An 18016-nucleotide genomic window follows, 5' to 3' on the forward strand; every position below is an offset into this window, starting at 1 on the left:
CTTGTGAGTAATCAAGAGAGGGACAAGAGGCCCTAAAGGTGAGGTCTCAACTTACTTGTGTAAAGAGAATTACCTATGAGACCAGACTTGCCCCATTAAGTGTTCCACTTCCATTTAATTTGAGAAATCTGTGCATTTTCAATTCTGTCTTTAGTACATGAGGGAACCAACGCAGGATGGGAATATCTGGGTGCAATGGTAACTAGGAGTTTTCTCTAAGGCCTAGATGTAGGACAGCAGCTGTGTCTCAAGCAGAAGAGAGCAGGGAGCCACACCCTTGAAATCAGTGCCCCAAGGGGTGTGATCTGCGCAGAGGCTGCCTCCCTTTGCTGCAGGCTCCATACAGCATAGATAAAATTAAGATATACATGTAGTTCCCAAAAGCCATAGGGTTTACAGACCCAAATTAGGGAGATGCCAACATGCCTATTAAATTATTCCCATTGCACCTGCTGCCCAAGTTACTCCCCGCAAGGCCCCACCCCACCCTCCAAATAAATTTGGTTGATTTGCAGATTTTCTTTGTCAGTTTGTACACAGAGCTGACCAAAATACCAGGGTGAGTCATGTTTCATCTGCAAGCTCCAAACAGTCCCACTAAGTGCTAGGCTTCCTTTTAAAGTAGTAAGGTCTCTAGAGTGGGTGTATTTCCCTTTACTGTCTCAGGAGAGGGTCTTTGAGCCTCTGTCCTCATAGATCCACAGACTTGACTTAGATGTCCGGTCTCTGTATCATCTTAGGACTAATGAGCCGCTCCTGGGCTTTTCTGTAAGGCAGAGTCTACACAAGAGCAGTTCCTAGCTGTTCTTGATTGGAGCTTATCAGCAGAATCTCACCAATGCAGTGGAATCACATCAGGTTCTGCAAGGAGAAACTCATTCTACATTTTGGTCCATCTGTTTGTAGCAAATATAGGTGAATTTCCTGCCCCTGTAGCAGGACAAAAAACAGGTTTGGGAGGTTCAGGTGACATTTGAGGGAAACTGATTATTGATACTTGGTGCCAAAAAGATTGGTGAAAAGCACTAGCTGTGCCCCAGACAGTGTACTGTCAGTAGAGCAGTTAATTTCACTGCAAACAAAGTTTGCAAAAGTCAGGGCTAGTGCCAACATCTGATTCAATTGGCAATGATCCACTGTGGATAGAAACATCCACTTCAGACTTCCATTGAGGCAGAAATAATCTTATAGTATGTTAAGTCCCTGACAGGTGTGACTTTATGTTTTACAAATAAAGCAAATATTTGTCCAATTAATCAAATGGATGAGTTCAAACTGGTGGCATTGACCTATATGATCTCCACTATACATTACTGCACTTACATTCAGCAATTCAAAGGTTATTTGATTTGGGGGGCATTTTGGACACTAGGACAATTATTGACATTTTTAACAATCATCAATCACAACTTCTGTGGAAAGCATTTAAGTAATTCCAGATGATGCACAAACTATGGCACCTAACTGCTTTGAATAAAATGGCTAAGAAAAATGTGAGCATAAAACATCCTTTTCTAGGTGAAACAGTTTGGCTCTATCCCTGCCCAAATCTCTGCTCGAATTGTATCTCCCAGAATTTCCATGTGTTGAGGGAGGGACACAGGGGAGGTAATTGAATCATGGGGGCTGGTCTTTCCTGTACCATTCTCATGATAGATGATAAGTCTCATGAGATCTAATGGGTTTATCAGGGGTTTCCACTTTTGCTTCTTCCTCATTTTCTCTTGCCACCACCATGTAAGAAGCGCCTTTCATCTCCCATCATGATGCTAAGGCCTCCCCAGCCATGTGGAACTATAAGTCCAATTAAATCTCTTTCTTCCTAGTCTCAGGTATGTCTTTATCAGCAGTGTGAAAATTGCCCAATACAGTAAATTGGTATCAGTAGAGTGGGGCATTGTTGAAAAGATACCCAAAAATGTGGAAGCAACTTTGGAATTGGGTAACAGGAAGAGGTTGGAACAGTTTGGAGGGCTCAGAAGAAGACAGGAAAATGTTGGTAAGTTTGTAGTCCTAGAGACTTATTGAATGGCTTTGCCCGAAATGCTGATAAGCAGTATGGACAATAAAGTCCAGGCCGAGGAGGTCTCAGGCAGAAATGAGGAACTTTTTGGGAACTGGAGCAAAAGTGACTCTTGTAATGTTTTAGCAAAGAGACTGGTGGCATTTGGCCCCTCCCTTAGAGATTTTTGGAACTTTGAACTTGAGAAAGATGATTTAGGGAATCTGGCAGAAGAAATTTCTAAGCAGCAAAGCATTCAAGAGGTGACTTGGGTACTGTTAAAAGCATTCAGTTTTAAAAAGGAAGCACAGAATGAAAGTTTGGAAAGTTTGCAGCCTGACTATGCACACATACACACCAAAAAAAACCCAAAAAAAGCATTTTCTGGGGAGAAATTCAAGCTGGCTACAGAATGTATAAGTAGCAAGGATCCTAATGTTAATTCCCAAGGCAATGGGGAAAATGTCTCCAGCCCATGTCAGAGACCTTCAGGGCAGCCCCTCCCATCACAGGCCCAGAGGCCTAGAAGGAAAAGTGGTTTAATGGGCCAGATGCAGGGTCTCCCTGCTATGAGCAGCCTAGGGACTTGATGCCCTGTGTCCCAGCCACTGCAGCCATGGCTGAAAGGGGCCAATGTACAGCACAGGGTGTGGCTTCAAACAGTGGAAGCCTAAAGCCTTGGCAGCTTCCATGTGGTGCTGAGTCTGCAGCACACAAAAGTCAAGAACTGAGGTTTGGGAACCTCCACCAAGATTTCAGAAGGTGTATGGATATGCCTAGAGGTCCAGGCAAAAGTTTGCTCTAGGGGTGGGGCCCTCATGGAGAACCTCTGCTAGGGCAGTGCAGAAGGGAAATTTGGGGTTGGAGCCCGCACACAGTGTCCCTACTGGGGCACTGCCTACTGGAGCTGTGAGAAGAAGGCCACTGTCCTCCAGGACCCAGAATGGTAGATCCATCAACAGCTTGCATCATGCACCTGGAAAAGCTGCAGGCACTCAATGTCAGCCCATGAAAGCAGCCAGGAGGGTGGCTGTACCCTGCAAAGCCACAGGGGTGGAGCTGCCCAAGATCATGGGAATCAACCTCTTGCATCAGCGTGACCTGGATATGAGACTTGGATTCAAAGGAGATAGTTTTGGAGCTTCAAAATTCGATTGCCCATGGGATTTTGGACTTGCATGGGCCCTGTAATCCCTTTGTTTTAGTCAATTTCTCCCACTTGGAATGGCTGTACTTACCCAATAGCTGTACCCACACTCTATCTAGGAAGTAACTAGTTTTTATTTGATTTTACAGGCTCACAGGCAGAAGGAACTTGACTTGTCACAAATGAGACTTCAGAATATGGACTTTTGGGTTAATGCCAAAATGAGTTAAGACTTTGGGGGACTGTTGGTAAGACATGATTAGTTTTGAAATTCAAGGACACGAGATTTGAGGGGGCAGGGACAGAATGATATGGTTTGGTTATGTCCCCACTGAAATCTCAACTTCAATTGTATCTGCCAGAATTCTCATGTGTTGAGGGAGGGACCCAGGGGAAGGTAATTGAATCAGGGGGCTGGTCTTTCCCGTGTTATTTTCATGATAGTTAATAAGTCTCACAAAATCTGATGGTTTTATCAGCGGTGTCCATTTTTGTCTCTTCCCCATTTCCTCTTACCACCACCAGGTAAGAAGTGCCTTTTGCCTCCTGTCATGGTTCTGAGGCCTCCCCAGCCACATGGAACTCTAAGCCCAATTAAATCTCTTTTTCTTCCCAGTCTCAGGTATGTCTTTATCAGCAGCATGAGAATGGACTAATACACTAGGCATAAGAATGACACAATGGACTTTGGGGACTCAGGGGAAAGGGTGGGATGGGGTGAGGGATAAAAGACTACAAATTTGCTTCAGTGTATACTGCCACTAAACAAATCACCACTAAATCACCACTAAACAATGTGATCAAATACTACCTGTGCCCCAAAATGCATGGAAATGAGAAAATAAAATCTAAAAAATCCTTTGTTGTGTTTCTAATTACTAATATGTAACATATTTTTGTGCCCCTACAATGATTACAGTTAATAATCAGCACAAAGGAACTCTTAAAGAACATATTTTGCCTCTAGAACAAGCCTAATGCCATTCTCTAGGCAGCCGGGAGGTTTTGTAGCTGTTCCTTAAATAACATATTTGTTACCTACTCATGAAGTCATTAAGTAGCTATTGATATCTTAGAAATTAGAGCTGGAAAAGTCTTTAGACCTATTAAGCGAGAGTGACTTGTTTTATGTGAGCACATATTCACCTTCCCTCTCTAACCTTTGAATTACTCACCCTTTGTCTCACACCTTCCTGGGAGTATCTGTTCCCTTTCCTTGTCTCCTTTTCTGTGGTCCTCTCTGTTTCTCAAAGCCAAACCAGGTCAGGCAGTGAACTGAAGAGATACCAAGATTTTCCCTGTGCAGCTTTCTGCTGGACTCTTCCTAGAGGAACGCATCCGTTACTGTCAGATTTAGTTTTGGGTTCTGGCATCACTTTTCATCTCTTTCCATCAGAGTAAGAAAAAAATACTGTACTTTCTTGACAAGAGTGAGAGATCTGGGCCCAACTTTAGCAAACTAGTGCTTGTTGAAATGAAATACCTCAACAAGCTTCAGGGTAGTCAGTAAAGAAGTCAGTTTCCTCATTTTGATTTCAGGTGAGAATAATGAGTACTCCTTATGGCGAACTGTCAAGATCTGATGGGGCCGGGTGCAGTGGCTCAGGCCTGTAATCCCAGCACTTTGGGAAACCAACACAGGAGTGCTTGAGTCCAGGAGTTCAGGATCAGGCTGAACAAAAGAGCAAGATGCTGTCTCTGAAAAAAAAAAAAATATATATATATATATAATTTTAAAAGATCTAATATGGCAATAATACACAGCGAAGGGCTTTGACAATGATATTGTGCTATGCAGATGCACCGCATGATTATAAATCAGGTAGAGAGAGATAAACTTGATGAAACATGAAGGAAAAACTTCATACATCGGACTGATCCCCCTGGATAAGGTTGCCACACGATATCTCCATAGAGTCACAGATGCTTCTGAAAATTGGAAATAGGAGTCTTGCAACCAAATCTGGGAAAGATGTGAGCTGAAATCAGCCTGATCACTGCTAAATACAAAAACTTGTCACAACATTTTGTTAGTGTAAGTTCTAAGCCTAAAACAAATTAAGCTGTTGAATTCCTTCTGTTAACTCTTTTAAAGGGAGACTGAAACAGATCTCTCGCACCCTTTTTGTTTCAGATCATTTTAATTGAAAAGAAGGGGGACCATGTTACTAAATCAAACCTGCCCCGTCAAGTTCTCTATCCCTCCCTTTGTCACTCTCAGATGACACTGTCCCTCTGCAGGGCTTGTTGCCCCGTGTTTGAAATGGTGTACAAGTTCTCGGGATGAGCTGGTCAGCGGATGCCTATACTGTTTTTCCTCTCCCAGTCCCACAGTGGAATGTCTTCCCATTGGTCATTCAGGAGTGGCAGCCTGTGTTATCTCAGAGTTTTCTAAGTGGTGATGCCAAAGGACTCCAGAGTGGGCCTGGCTTCGGGTAGGGAGAATAGAGGACATTGGGCTAGAAGGGGGAGATGTTGTAGGGGTTCATGGGGCCATTAAGTTAGTAGCATATTGCCAGGCACACTGGCTATAATCTCAGTGCTGTGGGATGCCAAAGCAGGAGGATCACCCGAGTCCAGGAGTTGGCGATAAGTCTGGGCAACAAAGTGAGACTCTGTCTCTATAGATAAAACTTAAAACTTAGCTGGGTGTGGTGGTGTGTGCCTGTAGTCCTAACTACTCAGGGGGCTGAAGTGGGAGAATCACTGGAGCCCAGGAATTCAAGGATGTGGTAAGTTATAGTTGTGCCGCTGCTCTCTGGCCTAGGTGACAGAGTGAGACCCTGTCTCTAAAAAATATTTTATTTTTATTTATTTGTTTGTTTATTTTAAGATAGTCTGCCCAGGCTGGAGTGCAGCAGTGCAATCTTGGCTGACTGCAATCTCTGCCTCCCAGGTTTAAGTGATTCTCATGCTTCAGCCTCCCGAGTAGCTGGGTGACAGGTGCTCACCGCCACCAGCATCATCTCATTTTTGGAATTTTAGTAAAGACGAGGTTTTGCCATGTTGAACAGGCCACTCTCAAACTCCTGGCCTCAAGTGATCTGCCCGCCTCAGCCTCCCAAACTGCTGGGGTTACAGGTACAAGCCACCATACCAGGCCTAAAAAATATTTTAAAAGGAAAATTAAAATGAGTAACATTTATTGTAAATATATGTACAATTCATTTTCAAATGACAGTATACAGTATTGTGGTAAATAAAATGCAACTGTGTTTAAAAGCATCACCAAGTTCCCATGTACTTTCGTGGCACTTTTTTTTTTTTTTAATGGAGTCTCACTTTGCTGCCCAGGCTGGAGTGCAGTGGCACAATCTCAGCTCACTGCAACCTCTGTCTCCTGGGTTCAAGTGATTCTCCTGCCTCAGCTTCCCATGTAGCTGGGACTATAGGTGCCCACCACCACGCTGGGCTAGGTTTTGTATTTTTAGTAGAGAGGGGGTTTCACCATGTTGGCCAGGCTGGCTTCTAACTCCTGACCTCAGGTGATCCATTTGCCTCGGCCTCCCAAAGTGCTGGATTACAGGTGTGAGCCTCTGCATCCAGCCGTGAGGCACTTTTTGATAACAACGTAGGTTATATGAATACATTTTTTTGAATCAATGACCTGTTTGGACTCTGGCCCACCAGTTACTAGCTGTCTGGCCTTGAGTAATCGTTTATTTTCTCCTCTCCATCATGTGGATAATAACAGTACCTGTCTCCTAAGCATGATTCAAGGATTACATGAGATTATCCATGCAAATTGCAAGGAGTAATAGCTCAAGTGGAAGCTTCTGTCACCCTCGCCATCACATTGTTTCTCAATCACACATTATGAATGAGTGCTGTGATGGGCAGGTCTGCACGGAGTGTGGATGTTGTAAAAGGATCCTCATCCTTGGGAAGATTGGCAGCACCTGGTCTGGATGAAGCCTAAGGTGAAACCTTGAATGCTCCTCTGCAAAACTCTTTATTGACCTTATCTATAGCTCTCGTCCAGTCCAGACATTTACAGTATAGAGTCTCTTCCTTCTGGGAACAGCGCTCTGCTTCTCCGAGAACAGGTGCTCCTCCTCCAGACCCAGCTGCCTGTTTCAGAGGTCTGTGCTGTCCATCAGAGAATCCTGCCCTTTGGCCATGGTTGGCCACTCCAGGAATGCGACTCAAGACCGACCTATCATATCTCTCCCTGGGATTTTTCACACTGCAGCTTGGCTTGGAACTGGTGACACCCATGTTTCCCATACAGGAGAGAAAATTAGTCAGAGAAAACAAAGCACAAATGCAGAGAAAAGCTGAGGTGATACAAAACCGAGCATGATGGTGACATTCAGGTTCCTTCATCTCTCTGACTGGGTGGTTGTATTCATCATGTGTTTTGATTTTTTTCAGCTCATGCTGTTTGGTACCTTTGAGAGCCTTATAAATTCAGGGAGAGACAGACCCTCCCTGGGTTAGCTAATTCCTAAAGATAATACAGTATATTTAGAATCACACCCGTCACATGTAAGTCAACCATTCCCTTTATCTAACCCTCACATACCAAACCAGTGTTACCCCTACCCTAAGCGTACCCAGAGACAGGACCACACAGCCAGACATATGCCCCAGAGCCTGCTGGAATTATTCAGAACAGCACATCCTAGACTGTGTTCTCCATCCAGCCTCAACTCTCCCTCGGAAATGACGTTAAAGGCTCTGGCCTCAGTGTTCCCTCACTTCTGCTATCACCACCTGACCCAAACCTCATGTTTCCCCTGCTGAAGCCCTGTGTGCTGTGGCACATCCCTTCTCTTTGGAAAGGTAAGTACAGTCATGCCTAGGTATTTAAGGAGGATTACTTCCAGGACCCTCATGGGTATTAACATTTGCAGATGTTAAGTCCCCCCTATAAAATGGCATAGTATTTGCATATAACCTATGCACGTCTTCCTGTACACTTTAAGTCATCCTAGATTACTTACAGTACCTAATACAAAATAAGTGCTATGTAAGTCATTGTTATAGTGTATTATTTATTTGATTTGTATTATTTTTCATTTTTGTATTTTTTATTTTTATTTTCTAAAATATTTTTGATCTGCAGTTTCATCGAATTCACAAATGCGAAACCTGCAGATACGGAGGTGAGGGGAGGAGGTAACTGTAACACATTCTTTTTTCAATGGCACCAGCCTTTCTGTGTCATCATTCAGTCACCTTCATGAGTTAAAATCCCACAGGTACATTTTGGGACAGTTGAGCAGCCAGCAAGGTGACTCAGTGTTCCATAAGGACTGTGCCTCCCGCTGCTCTTGGCTTATTAACTGACTGTGCCAACCAGCAAGCTCTACCTGGGAGGGCACTGCCAGCTGGTGGGGTGCCTGTGCTCCGGCTGCTACTGGTTGCCTTGTGCTATCTCTGCTGTGTCCTTTCACGGTTTTCTAGTCTAAATTGTGCTGAGGGAAGGACAGCAGATCTGGCTTTGCACAGGTAGTACCATTGGGAGTGAGAGAGGTCCCAAGTGCACACCTTATTAGACCTATTGACCGGGCAGATGTGAGGTTAAACAGGCAATTTGCACTAATTAGCACAGTAAAAACTTTCTGGAGAGAGGAGGAGCAGGGAGTGAATGTCTCTAGGGTGCTTTGAGGGCACCCAGACTGATGACCTGCCTGCCAAGACCATAGACAGGGCTCACCCCAGAGCATTCAGGAGCTGGACATTCAGGCCCAGGCACATCTCCCTTCTTGTAACAAATCTTCTCTTACTCTGGTGGATAAAGTCCTGGGCAAGTGAGGTCCTCCTTGAACAGTCCATCAGGGCTGATATTAACTGCTGGGCCCCTGAGCATTGGGACCCTCTGAAGATACTCACCCATTTGATTCCAAATTTGGACAGGCCCATCTCTAATGGTTGGCGCTAGGTGTGCGACTCCCCAAATCCTTACATATTGCGATATGGGCAAATCTCTTTGTTGTTCTGGCCTTGCTGCTATTGTGATTCGTTCCTTGACCTGGTGGGGTGCAATATATATTCATCCTGGAACAAGGCGACATAGTTGTCTAACAGCCAAGCTCGTCTAACAAAGAGAAGCTCTACCTTTATATAGGCTTACAAGTCTAGATATTACACGTGAAAGGGTCTTGGGTTTACAGTCTTAGAAATTACATGTGAAAGGGTCTTGGGTTTATAGTTTTAGAAATTACATGTGAAAGGGTCTTTCATGGAGTAGGCGTGGAGTGGGGGTTTGATCTTATTTAAGGAAAACAGTGCTATCCGGAAAGATTCCCCCATACTATGCCTGCTATCTATAGGAGGGTGATTTAGGAGGCGCTGGTTGGCCAGCCTTTTCTTCTATTGAAATGCAGTGTGGAAGTCAAGGGAGAGGTGATCCTAGATGCTTGGGTCTCTTTCCTCACTGTCATGTTGGGATCCTACATTGAACATTAGGAGTTGAAAATTTAAGTCTACACAAACCAGCAGGGAAATGTTTATAGCAGCTCTGTTCATCATTGTCAAAATTTGGCAGCATCCAAAATGTCCTAAATGAATGAATAAATGAACTTGGGTACATTCAATCAATGGAATTTTAGTAGCAGGTGAAATAAGGGACTTAGATATATTCAATCATTGGAATTTTATCGACACTTAAAAGAAACATGCTATCAAGTTCTAAAAAGCAAAGAGAAACCTTAAGTGCATATTACTAAGTTAAAAAGTCAATATAAAAAGGCTACATATTGTAAGATTTCAACTATATGACATTCTTAAAAGGAAAAAACTATGGCAACAGTAAAAGGATCAGCACTTGTCAGGGGTTGAGGGGACAGAGACATAAGTAGGCAAAACACAGAGGATTTTTAGGGCAGTTAAACTATTCTGTTTGGTATCATAGTGGTGGGTATTGTCATTATACCTTTCTTAATTAATTGAGATTAACATGTCATGATACATTTCTTAAAACCCAGAGAATGTACAGCACTTACAGTGAACCTAATGGAAACAAGGGGCATTGGGTGATAATGACATGTTAACGTATGTTTATTACTGATGGCAAATGTACTACTCTGGTTCATGATGTTGAAGGTAGGGGAGACTGCCTGCGTGTGGGGAGGGGTGCATGGGACTTTTGATACTTTCCACTCAATTGTGCTATGAACCTAAGACTACTCAAAAAATAAAGTCTGTCAATAACAACAAAAAATATACAACAATAGGTAAATCCTAAGCAAGTCTGAATAAAGTATGGACTTCAATTGATAATAATGTATCAATATGTGTTAATTAGCTGTGACCAATGTACCATAGTGATGTAACATAAATAGGGAGCCCAGGTGAGAAGTGGAACGATAACTACCTTTGCAATTCTCTGTAAACCTAAAAGTGTTCTAAAACTTTTTTACAAAATTAAAAAGGGAAGATATGAAGGGACAGAGAGGAGAGTTCCACAATTTATCAATGTATGGGTACATTGCCTCATTTGTGTTTAGAATAATAGCAGTGACTTCCAGATAATTCTTCTCTAGTTATGTGTCAGACACTGTGCTTGGGCCCTCTAAGCCTTGGCTCCACATCTGTCCCATGAGGACCTGAGCAGACAGACTTTCTGCCTGGGGTTCTTGTGAAGTGGGCCTTTGTGTACTCATCCCTAGGAGTTACAGAGCCCCTTGGTCCTGGGAGCATGGGGAGGTGGAAGGGCCTGAACCTACTGGAACGTGCCATGCACTGCATGGCCGAGGCTCCACGTCCTCTGCAGTCTCTCCAGAGCCACTGGAAAAGGAGCTTGTTTCCTAAGCTCATGGAGATGTGAAGAAAGCTTGGGGAAACAGCTTCAGCACAGAGCCTTGCACGATGTAAGCTCATTGGAGGAAGTATATGTTTCTCCCCGTGGACATCCACAACAGTGTGGGTGGCGTAGGGAGGATCAGGAGCCAGTGACACCAACAGAGAGGGGCTGGCATTGGAGTCTGGCCTTGAAGGATGAGGTGGTGTGTGCCAGGTGGAGAGGCACGGGAATGGGATCCCAAGGGCAGGGAACAGCAGAGGCAAAGGCAGGAAGTGGGCAAGGGCATGGAATGTCTGCAAATGGTGGGACAGGGTTTCACTGTGGCCAGATTGCAGTGTGTGTGTGCGCATGTGTGTGTTTGTATCTCTGTGTATGTGTCAGTGTTGCTGTGTGTGTCTGTGTGTGTGATTCTGTGTGTGTATGCTGATGAGTATGAGTGTGCATGTGTCTATGTGTCAGTGTGTGGGTTTCTGTGTGTCTATGAGTGTGTTTCAGTGTGTGTCTTTGAGTGTATGTCAGTGTGTTTGTGTAAGTCTTTGTAGGTGTGTCAGTATCTATGTGTATGTGTCTGGGTGTGTGTACCTGGAAATGAGTTTGGGATGGCAGGATGAGCCAAGGATGCAACTGCCCCACAGCCTGCTCTGATGCTGTGCTGCTGAGTCTAGCAGGGAAAGAGCAAAGCAGATGCTGGAAAGGGAGTCACATGAAGGGAAGGCCCTGGGAGCCAGCAAAATGATTCTGCTCTACTTTATGATAATAGCTTAGCCCAGTAAAAATTCCCAGATTCTACCAGGCTCTGAGAGGCTAGTAAAGAGGGAATTTTTAACATAAATTTCCCTACTGCTAGAATTAGGAAATCCTCTGTTTATGTAGTAACTTCAGATGCTAAAAGGAACTCAGACACTAAGAAGACTTCGGCAACTTCAGTCACCCATTCAACAAATATTTGAGAGTGGCAGGCAGGAAGAGATCAGACCATGGATCTAGAGAATCTCACATTCAGTTATGAGATCCCCCTTTTCCTGACTCTGTGAACTTGGACAAGCTATTGCATATCTCCAGTTATGTATTACTAAGTAAAAAAGTACTATTTTTACATTTTTTTTTACCCAGAGTAAACAGGGAAGAGCCTGGAGGAAGCATTTAATGGCGCAGGTCACCCGCCTTCTCCCTGGATTACATCCAGCACTTTCCCTGCAGGAATGGGCTCCCTCGGAGGGGCGTGGCTGACGAGCTGTGAGTAAGGTGTCAAAAGTGAGTGTTATAAAAACCCAGTCAGCCTGGCTCCTGTTGAATAGTCCACCCCCTTGCACACTACCTGGGACAGCTGCAGCCTGCAATTCACTCCTGGGATCGCACTGGATCTGTGTGCTCAGAACAAGGTAAGAGCCTTGCTCCTTTTAACAGCTTTATTACATGCCACCACTTCTCACTCCACTGAGGGCCTGGAGTTCCTTGGGCCTGCAACCCATCATGGGCAGGTTGGGGGCTGAGCCCCAGGGCTGTGAGAAATGGCTGGGTGTCAGTTGGGCATATGTAGCCTCCTCTTCACTATTTATTGCTGTTCTCTGCCCTTTCATGATTGTATTTCTCTTCGTTAAGCCTAGAAGGAGGCCAACTTCTAGGGTAGAAATTAGATCAGGACCATTTTATAAAAATTCTGTGTTTTGTTTTAAATGGAGTGCAAATAATATAAATCATCTTATCATCATGCATTATATCAAACTAAATTGGCATCATTCATAGTTGTTTTTCTTATTCTTTGCCAATGTTTTTAAAGGGCAGAGTAAATGTGAAAAGCAAAAGGGATCAACCAGGGTGACGGAAAGGAATAGGGAGATTAATCTGGCTACCCATACCAGCTTTGAGACTTGCCCACTGTGAGATCCTGAGCAATTTATTTACCTGTCTGAGCCTTAAGAGTCAGAGCTGTCACCTGGGATAACATACTAATAGTTACCTAGAAGAGCTGTTGTGTGGACTTAACAAGGTGGGAATCAAACCCCGGACCAGTACGTAGCACACAAGAGGTGTCATACAGAAATGGACTTCTCTTCTGCTATTAAGCATGGGTTTTTATTGTACACATCATCAGATCTGTGCAATTCAGTGTGACATTGATGTTTATCCTATTGATTCAATGATTTCTCATGATCCTTGTCTTCAACATTGTAGTGTGAACTATCCAGTTGAAATTCACCTCTCTCCACCCTGGTTCACTTTGCCCAGGCAAATCAAACAACCTCCCCACCTCATGCCTTTCCTTTGGCTCTTACTTCCTCCCAAAAAGCTCCCCCACCCCCACAACCCCACCCACCACACCCAAACCCCAGGCATGTTCAACTCTGGCACAACGTCACCTTCCGTGATGGTTACCACATCCTTTCTCATTTTGGGCATTTGTGTCCTTATGGAGTTGTGAGATAGAAATCTAGTCCTTTGGAGCTGGAAAAGAGTTTGGAGCAATAGCTTGTTTCAGATTAAGTGGAGGCAGAGATGATGGGATAGATTCCCTAATTGACGCCATTTAAATTCTCTCAAAGAGTGACTTCTAAGCTCTCTCAAACCTGAGGTTTCTTGTTCATGGTGATATCTTCAACACCTACTCTGGTGCTCAATAAATGCTTGTTGAATGAGTGAATGAAAGAATGAGGAGTGAGCAAGTGCAGGAGTTGATGAGTGCATAAATGAGAAATGAGAATTCGTGAGGCTCCTAAGAGTGGTAGTTTTGTGACACTCAAAATTCAAGTCAAGTGGAAATGTGAGTAGACAGGCTGCTTGTCTGGTGCCTCTAGGAGCCAGAAGCATTCTTGGTCTACTCTGAAATCAGGCAGATACCTGTCAGGGTGGAGGGGGGCCAGTGTGTAGTCCTGCACAGCTGAACTGCTGCCTGCCACTGACTCACCTGCCTTTTGTCAAACAGGTGCCCGCCCAGCTGCAGCCATGAGGATCCATAGCCTCACCCTGCTCTCCTTCCTCCTACTGGCTGCTCAGGTGCTCCTGGTGGAGGGAAAAGAAAAAGTGAAGAATGGACTTCACAGCAAAGCAGTCTCAGAACAAAAGGACACTCTGGGCAACACCCAGATTAAGCAGAGAAGGAGGCCTGGGAACAAAGGCAAGTTTGTCACCAAAGACCAAGCCAGCTGCAGATGGGCTGTGACTGAGCAGGAGGAGGGCATCTCTCTCAAGGTTGAGTGCACTCGATTGGACCATGAATTTTCCTGTATCTTTGCTGGCAATCCAACCTCGTGCCTAAAGCTCAAGGACCAGAGAGTCTATTGGAAACAAATTACCCGGAGTCTGCGCTCACAGAAAGACATCTGTAAATATCCCAAGACAGCTGTGAAAACCAGAGTGTGCAGAGAGGATTTTCCGGAATCCAATCTTAAGCTAGTGAGCTCCACTCTACTTGGGAGCACAAAGCCCAGGAAGGAGAAAGCAGAGATGTCCTCCAGGGAGCACATCAAAGACAAAGAGAACACCCCCTCTAGCCCAGCAGTGACCCAGACCATGATCACCAAAGCTCCCGAGTGTATGGAGGACCCAGATGTGGCAAACCAGAGGAAGACTGCCCTGGACTTTTGTGGAGAGAGTTGGAGCTCTCTCTGCATGTTCTTCCTCAGAATGATTCAGGACACGTCATGCTAATGAGGTCAAAAGAGAATGGATTCCCTTAAGAGATGTCATGTCATAAGTTCCTCTGTATGCTATAAAGCTCTCTACAGTCCCCAATAGATAAGAACTTTTGTGCTAAGTGAGTGCAACAAAATATTTAAACAGATTTTGCAATTTTTGCTTTCGTGTTTTGGAATTTGCTTTATTTTTTTTAGATGTGATAAGTCTTTGAGCTGAATGAGCCAGAGTGATAATTTCAGTGCGAAGAACTTTCTGCTGAATTAACTAAGATAATAAAATTCTGGATGTTTTTCAGAAACACATTCAAACATTGCTTGGTTTCTCTGTGTCTGGTCCCAAATAAACTCATAAGGTAGTCCCCATATATTAATGGAAAAACAATCTAAAAAGCAACTTCCAGTTCCCGATCCTTCCCAAGTTCTCTTTCCAGAATCCTTTATGTTTTTATCTATCAGTCTGTGGTGTTTGGTGCTTGTTGAAGTGTAATAATTAGGATCCCCATTTTCAGGTGGGACACCTGGTACATGTTGTGATTGGATCACTTGTCAGGGACTCATAGATGGTAAGAGGGGAGGTAGGATTGGAACTCAGAAGTTCTGACAGCTGAATCTGCAGGGTTGAGGGACCTCCCCTACTGACTCATATCAGAGCTGCCCATTCTCTCCCCTATCTGAAGGACCCCTGCCTTGTAGAGTGCATTTCTGGAGAAGAAATGTGCTTCATTTCTTCATTCTTGGAGAAGAAAAGCCTAGTTAAGCACAGTGCCCATGATAAGGGCTGTGAAGGAAGCGGGAGAGAGCTACAAGGAAACCCGGAGAGGAGGCAGAAACAGCTGCAAGATCTGGGCTTGAGCAGAGCAGGGAAGGTAATACTGCAGCTGGATTTTGGAAGCAGTATCTGTAGGAATAAAATGGGGCAAAGTGGAGGCACTTTAGGTATTTGATAACGTGAATGAAAGTGAACAGATGGGAAGTTCCAGATTCTGGGAGAGGTCAGGCGGCTGGGAGGGGATGGGAAACAGGGATGGGACTACTGTTCATTTATATGTTAGTATAAAGGATCTGAAAGTTTTATTTTAAGAGCTGAGGACAGGATGAACTGTTCCCAATGCCTTGTCACAATTCCACAACCAGGGAAAAGAAGAGCAGAAGTTGATGAAAGCACTGTTCTTTAGCATGTCTGATGGTGGCAGGGAGGAATGGCAGGTGGGGTAGAAGGAAACCTTTTATATTCACCAACCTACTGGGATGTACACTGAGAATGTCAAAGGCCAATCCACAGTGCCACAGCCTTGGAGTGACATTTGGATGTCATCATCAACATCGTCATCATCAATAAAACTAACACCTGTTTTTTTTTTGGTTTTGGTTTTTGAGACAGAGTCTCACTCTCTTGCCCAGGCTGGAGAGTAGTGACATGATCATGGCTCACTGCAACTTCTGCCTCCTGGGTTCAAGTAATTCTCCTGCCTCAGCCTCCTTAGTAGCTGGGACTACAGGTGCATGCCACCATGCCCAGCTGATTTTTTGCATTTTTAGTAGAGACAGGGCTTCACAGTGTCAGACAGGATGGTTTAGATCAAGGTGGGTAGAACACTTACCTCTGAACTGCTATGAGGAAGCACCGTGCTGCTTTCCCCATGGCTGGTGCATTTATTCACTCACTTACTCAACGTGTAACTTACAGAGCACTGACTCATGCCAGATTGGGTTCTAGGTGCCAGAGATACAGCAATGGATGTCCAAGAGATGAGTGCTCTGCCCTCATGGAACTTAGCAGTGGGGAAAGTGATGATGAGCACCATTACACATGAGTTAGAGAAGGCTATTAAAGCAAGGGAAGGGGAAAAGTGATCGAGGGCACTGAGCACCATTAGATGGAGTCCTCAGGAATAGCCTCTCTGTGGAGGTGACTTTTGAGCCTAGATCTAAAAAGAGGGATCAAGCCAGGAGACACTCCTGGGTAAGAATGTTCCAAACAGAGGGACCGGTCAGAACAACTGCCCTGTGGTTAATTTACTTATTCCATCCTATCTGCTTCTTCTCTATGCCAGGAACTCTTCCAGAGGCAAGAAATAGCAACAAAGAAAAGAGAAAAAAAATCCCTGTCTTCATGGCACTTCTATTCCCATGACAGGGATCATGCTTGGCATGTTCAAGAAATGTCCAAGAGGGTGGTGTCATTCATTGTAGGATGTAGGGTGGGGCCTGGGGCCTGACCTATGAACCCTGCCACCAACTCCAAGAGCTCTGAAGCAACATTCCAGATGCTCCCCAAGATCCTTCAAGCCAAACAAAGAAAGTATATTTTCCCTTAAGGTCTACACAAGTTCTCAGCCCTGTGGCCCGCTCCTCTACAGATATAACTTAATATAACATACCCCTGAGATAGAAGACGACCGGTAATCTCTAGGAGTCATAAAAGAGTCATCAGGTTTGCTCTGGGTTGGCATGAACATTGGAGAACAGACCCAAAGCCTTCTTAAACTCCTCCAGGCCTGCATTTGCTGGTTCTAGTTCACTCCTGGCCTCTGGCCACTGGCAGAACTGGAAGGAGTTTTGCCTCCACCATGGACAGTAAGCTGGATCTGCCCTAAAGGTTTGTTTCTGCTGATAGATTACCAGTCTCAGGGCCAATTATTTAATCTTCTGAGAGAAATGAGCTCATCTTGACCATGGGATCGTGAAACCCACCCACTGTTAAGGGTCCTGAAACACTGACATTGGTCAATATCTCTGAACCTCTTAATACTATGCCAATAGTTAGATAACAGGTATTCAACACGACTGACCATATCAAGTCCACAGTAGGAGACTGGATTGTAGAGGAAAGTCAAAATTCCCAATGAAAACTCTAACTGTGGAGCTTCTTTGTTTTCTTTGTTTGTTTCTGTAGTACAAGTGTCGGGAAGCTACCCTTATGGATCACTCACTATGTGCCAGTGGTTTTGCTCCATTGTCCCATGAATCCCCCACAACCCCATGTGGTAGGAGTCTCACCCTCATTTTCTAGATAAGGAAACAGAGGCTGAGAGAAGCTGAAGAAACTGCCTGGGGTTTTGAAGTTACGAAATGACAGAGCCTATAATGAGAATCCCTGACCGGAAGGTCCTAAGCCCTTTCTGCCTCTGAAGTGCATGATTTTCTTCACTCAGTGAGAGAAGAGTGACATTTTTGGTCTCTGGATGTGAGCCAGACCTGACAATGAACAAGAGCCCTCAGTCCTTTCCCCATGTATATCCTCTTCTTTCTCTGTACAGAGAGAACATTCTAGAAGTGAATGCTTCCATTGTGTTCAGCCTCCCATCATAGTCATATGCTGAGGGGACATTTTAAGAACACAGTAAAAATAAATAAGTAAGTAGAGCCTCCACAGACTTTACACTGACTTGTTTTTCTTTTTCTTTTTCCTTTTTTTTTCTTTTTGAGATGGAGTTTCGCTCTTGTCACCCAGGCTGGAGTGCAATAGTGCAAACTCAGTT

The 18016-nt window shown here is 44.4% G+C and overlaps 1 protein-coding gene across 1 annotated transcript; it reads left to right on the forward strand.

Annotated features, from left to right (window-relative positions):
* The first annotated feature begins 12191 nt into the window (after positions 1-12191).
* On the forward strand, positions 12192-14843 carry FGFBP1 (fibroblast growth factor binding protein 1). The gene is made up of 2 exons (XM_002745964.6): positions 12192-12281; positions 13823-14843. Exon 2 carries the CDS (start codon positions 13843-13845, stop codon positions 14545-14547), a length of 705 nt encoding a protein of 234 aa, XP_002746010.1. The 5' UTR covers positions 12192-12281; positions 13823-13842; the 3' UTR covers positions 14548-14843.
* The last annotated feature ends 3173 nt before the right edge of the window (positions 14844-18016 follow it).

The sequence above is a fragment of the Callithrix jacchus genome, chromosome 3 (assembly GCF_049354715.1).
Source record: "Callithrix jacchus isolate 240 chromosome 3, calJac240_pri, whole genome shotgun sequence".
Taxonomy (NCBI): Eukaryota; Metazoa; Chordata; class Mammalia; order Primates; family Cebidae; genus Callithrix; species Callithrix jacchus.

What these genes read in the sequence shown, in the direction of transcription:
- FGFBP1 (XM_002745964.6), top strand. Translation starts at nt 13,843, where the DNA reads ATGAGGATCCATAGCCTCACCCTGCTCTCCTTCCTCCTACTGGCTGCT.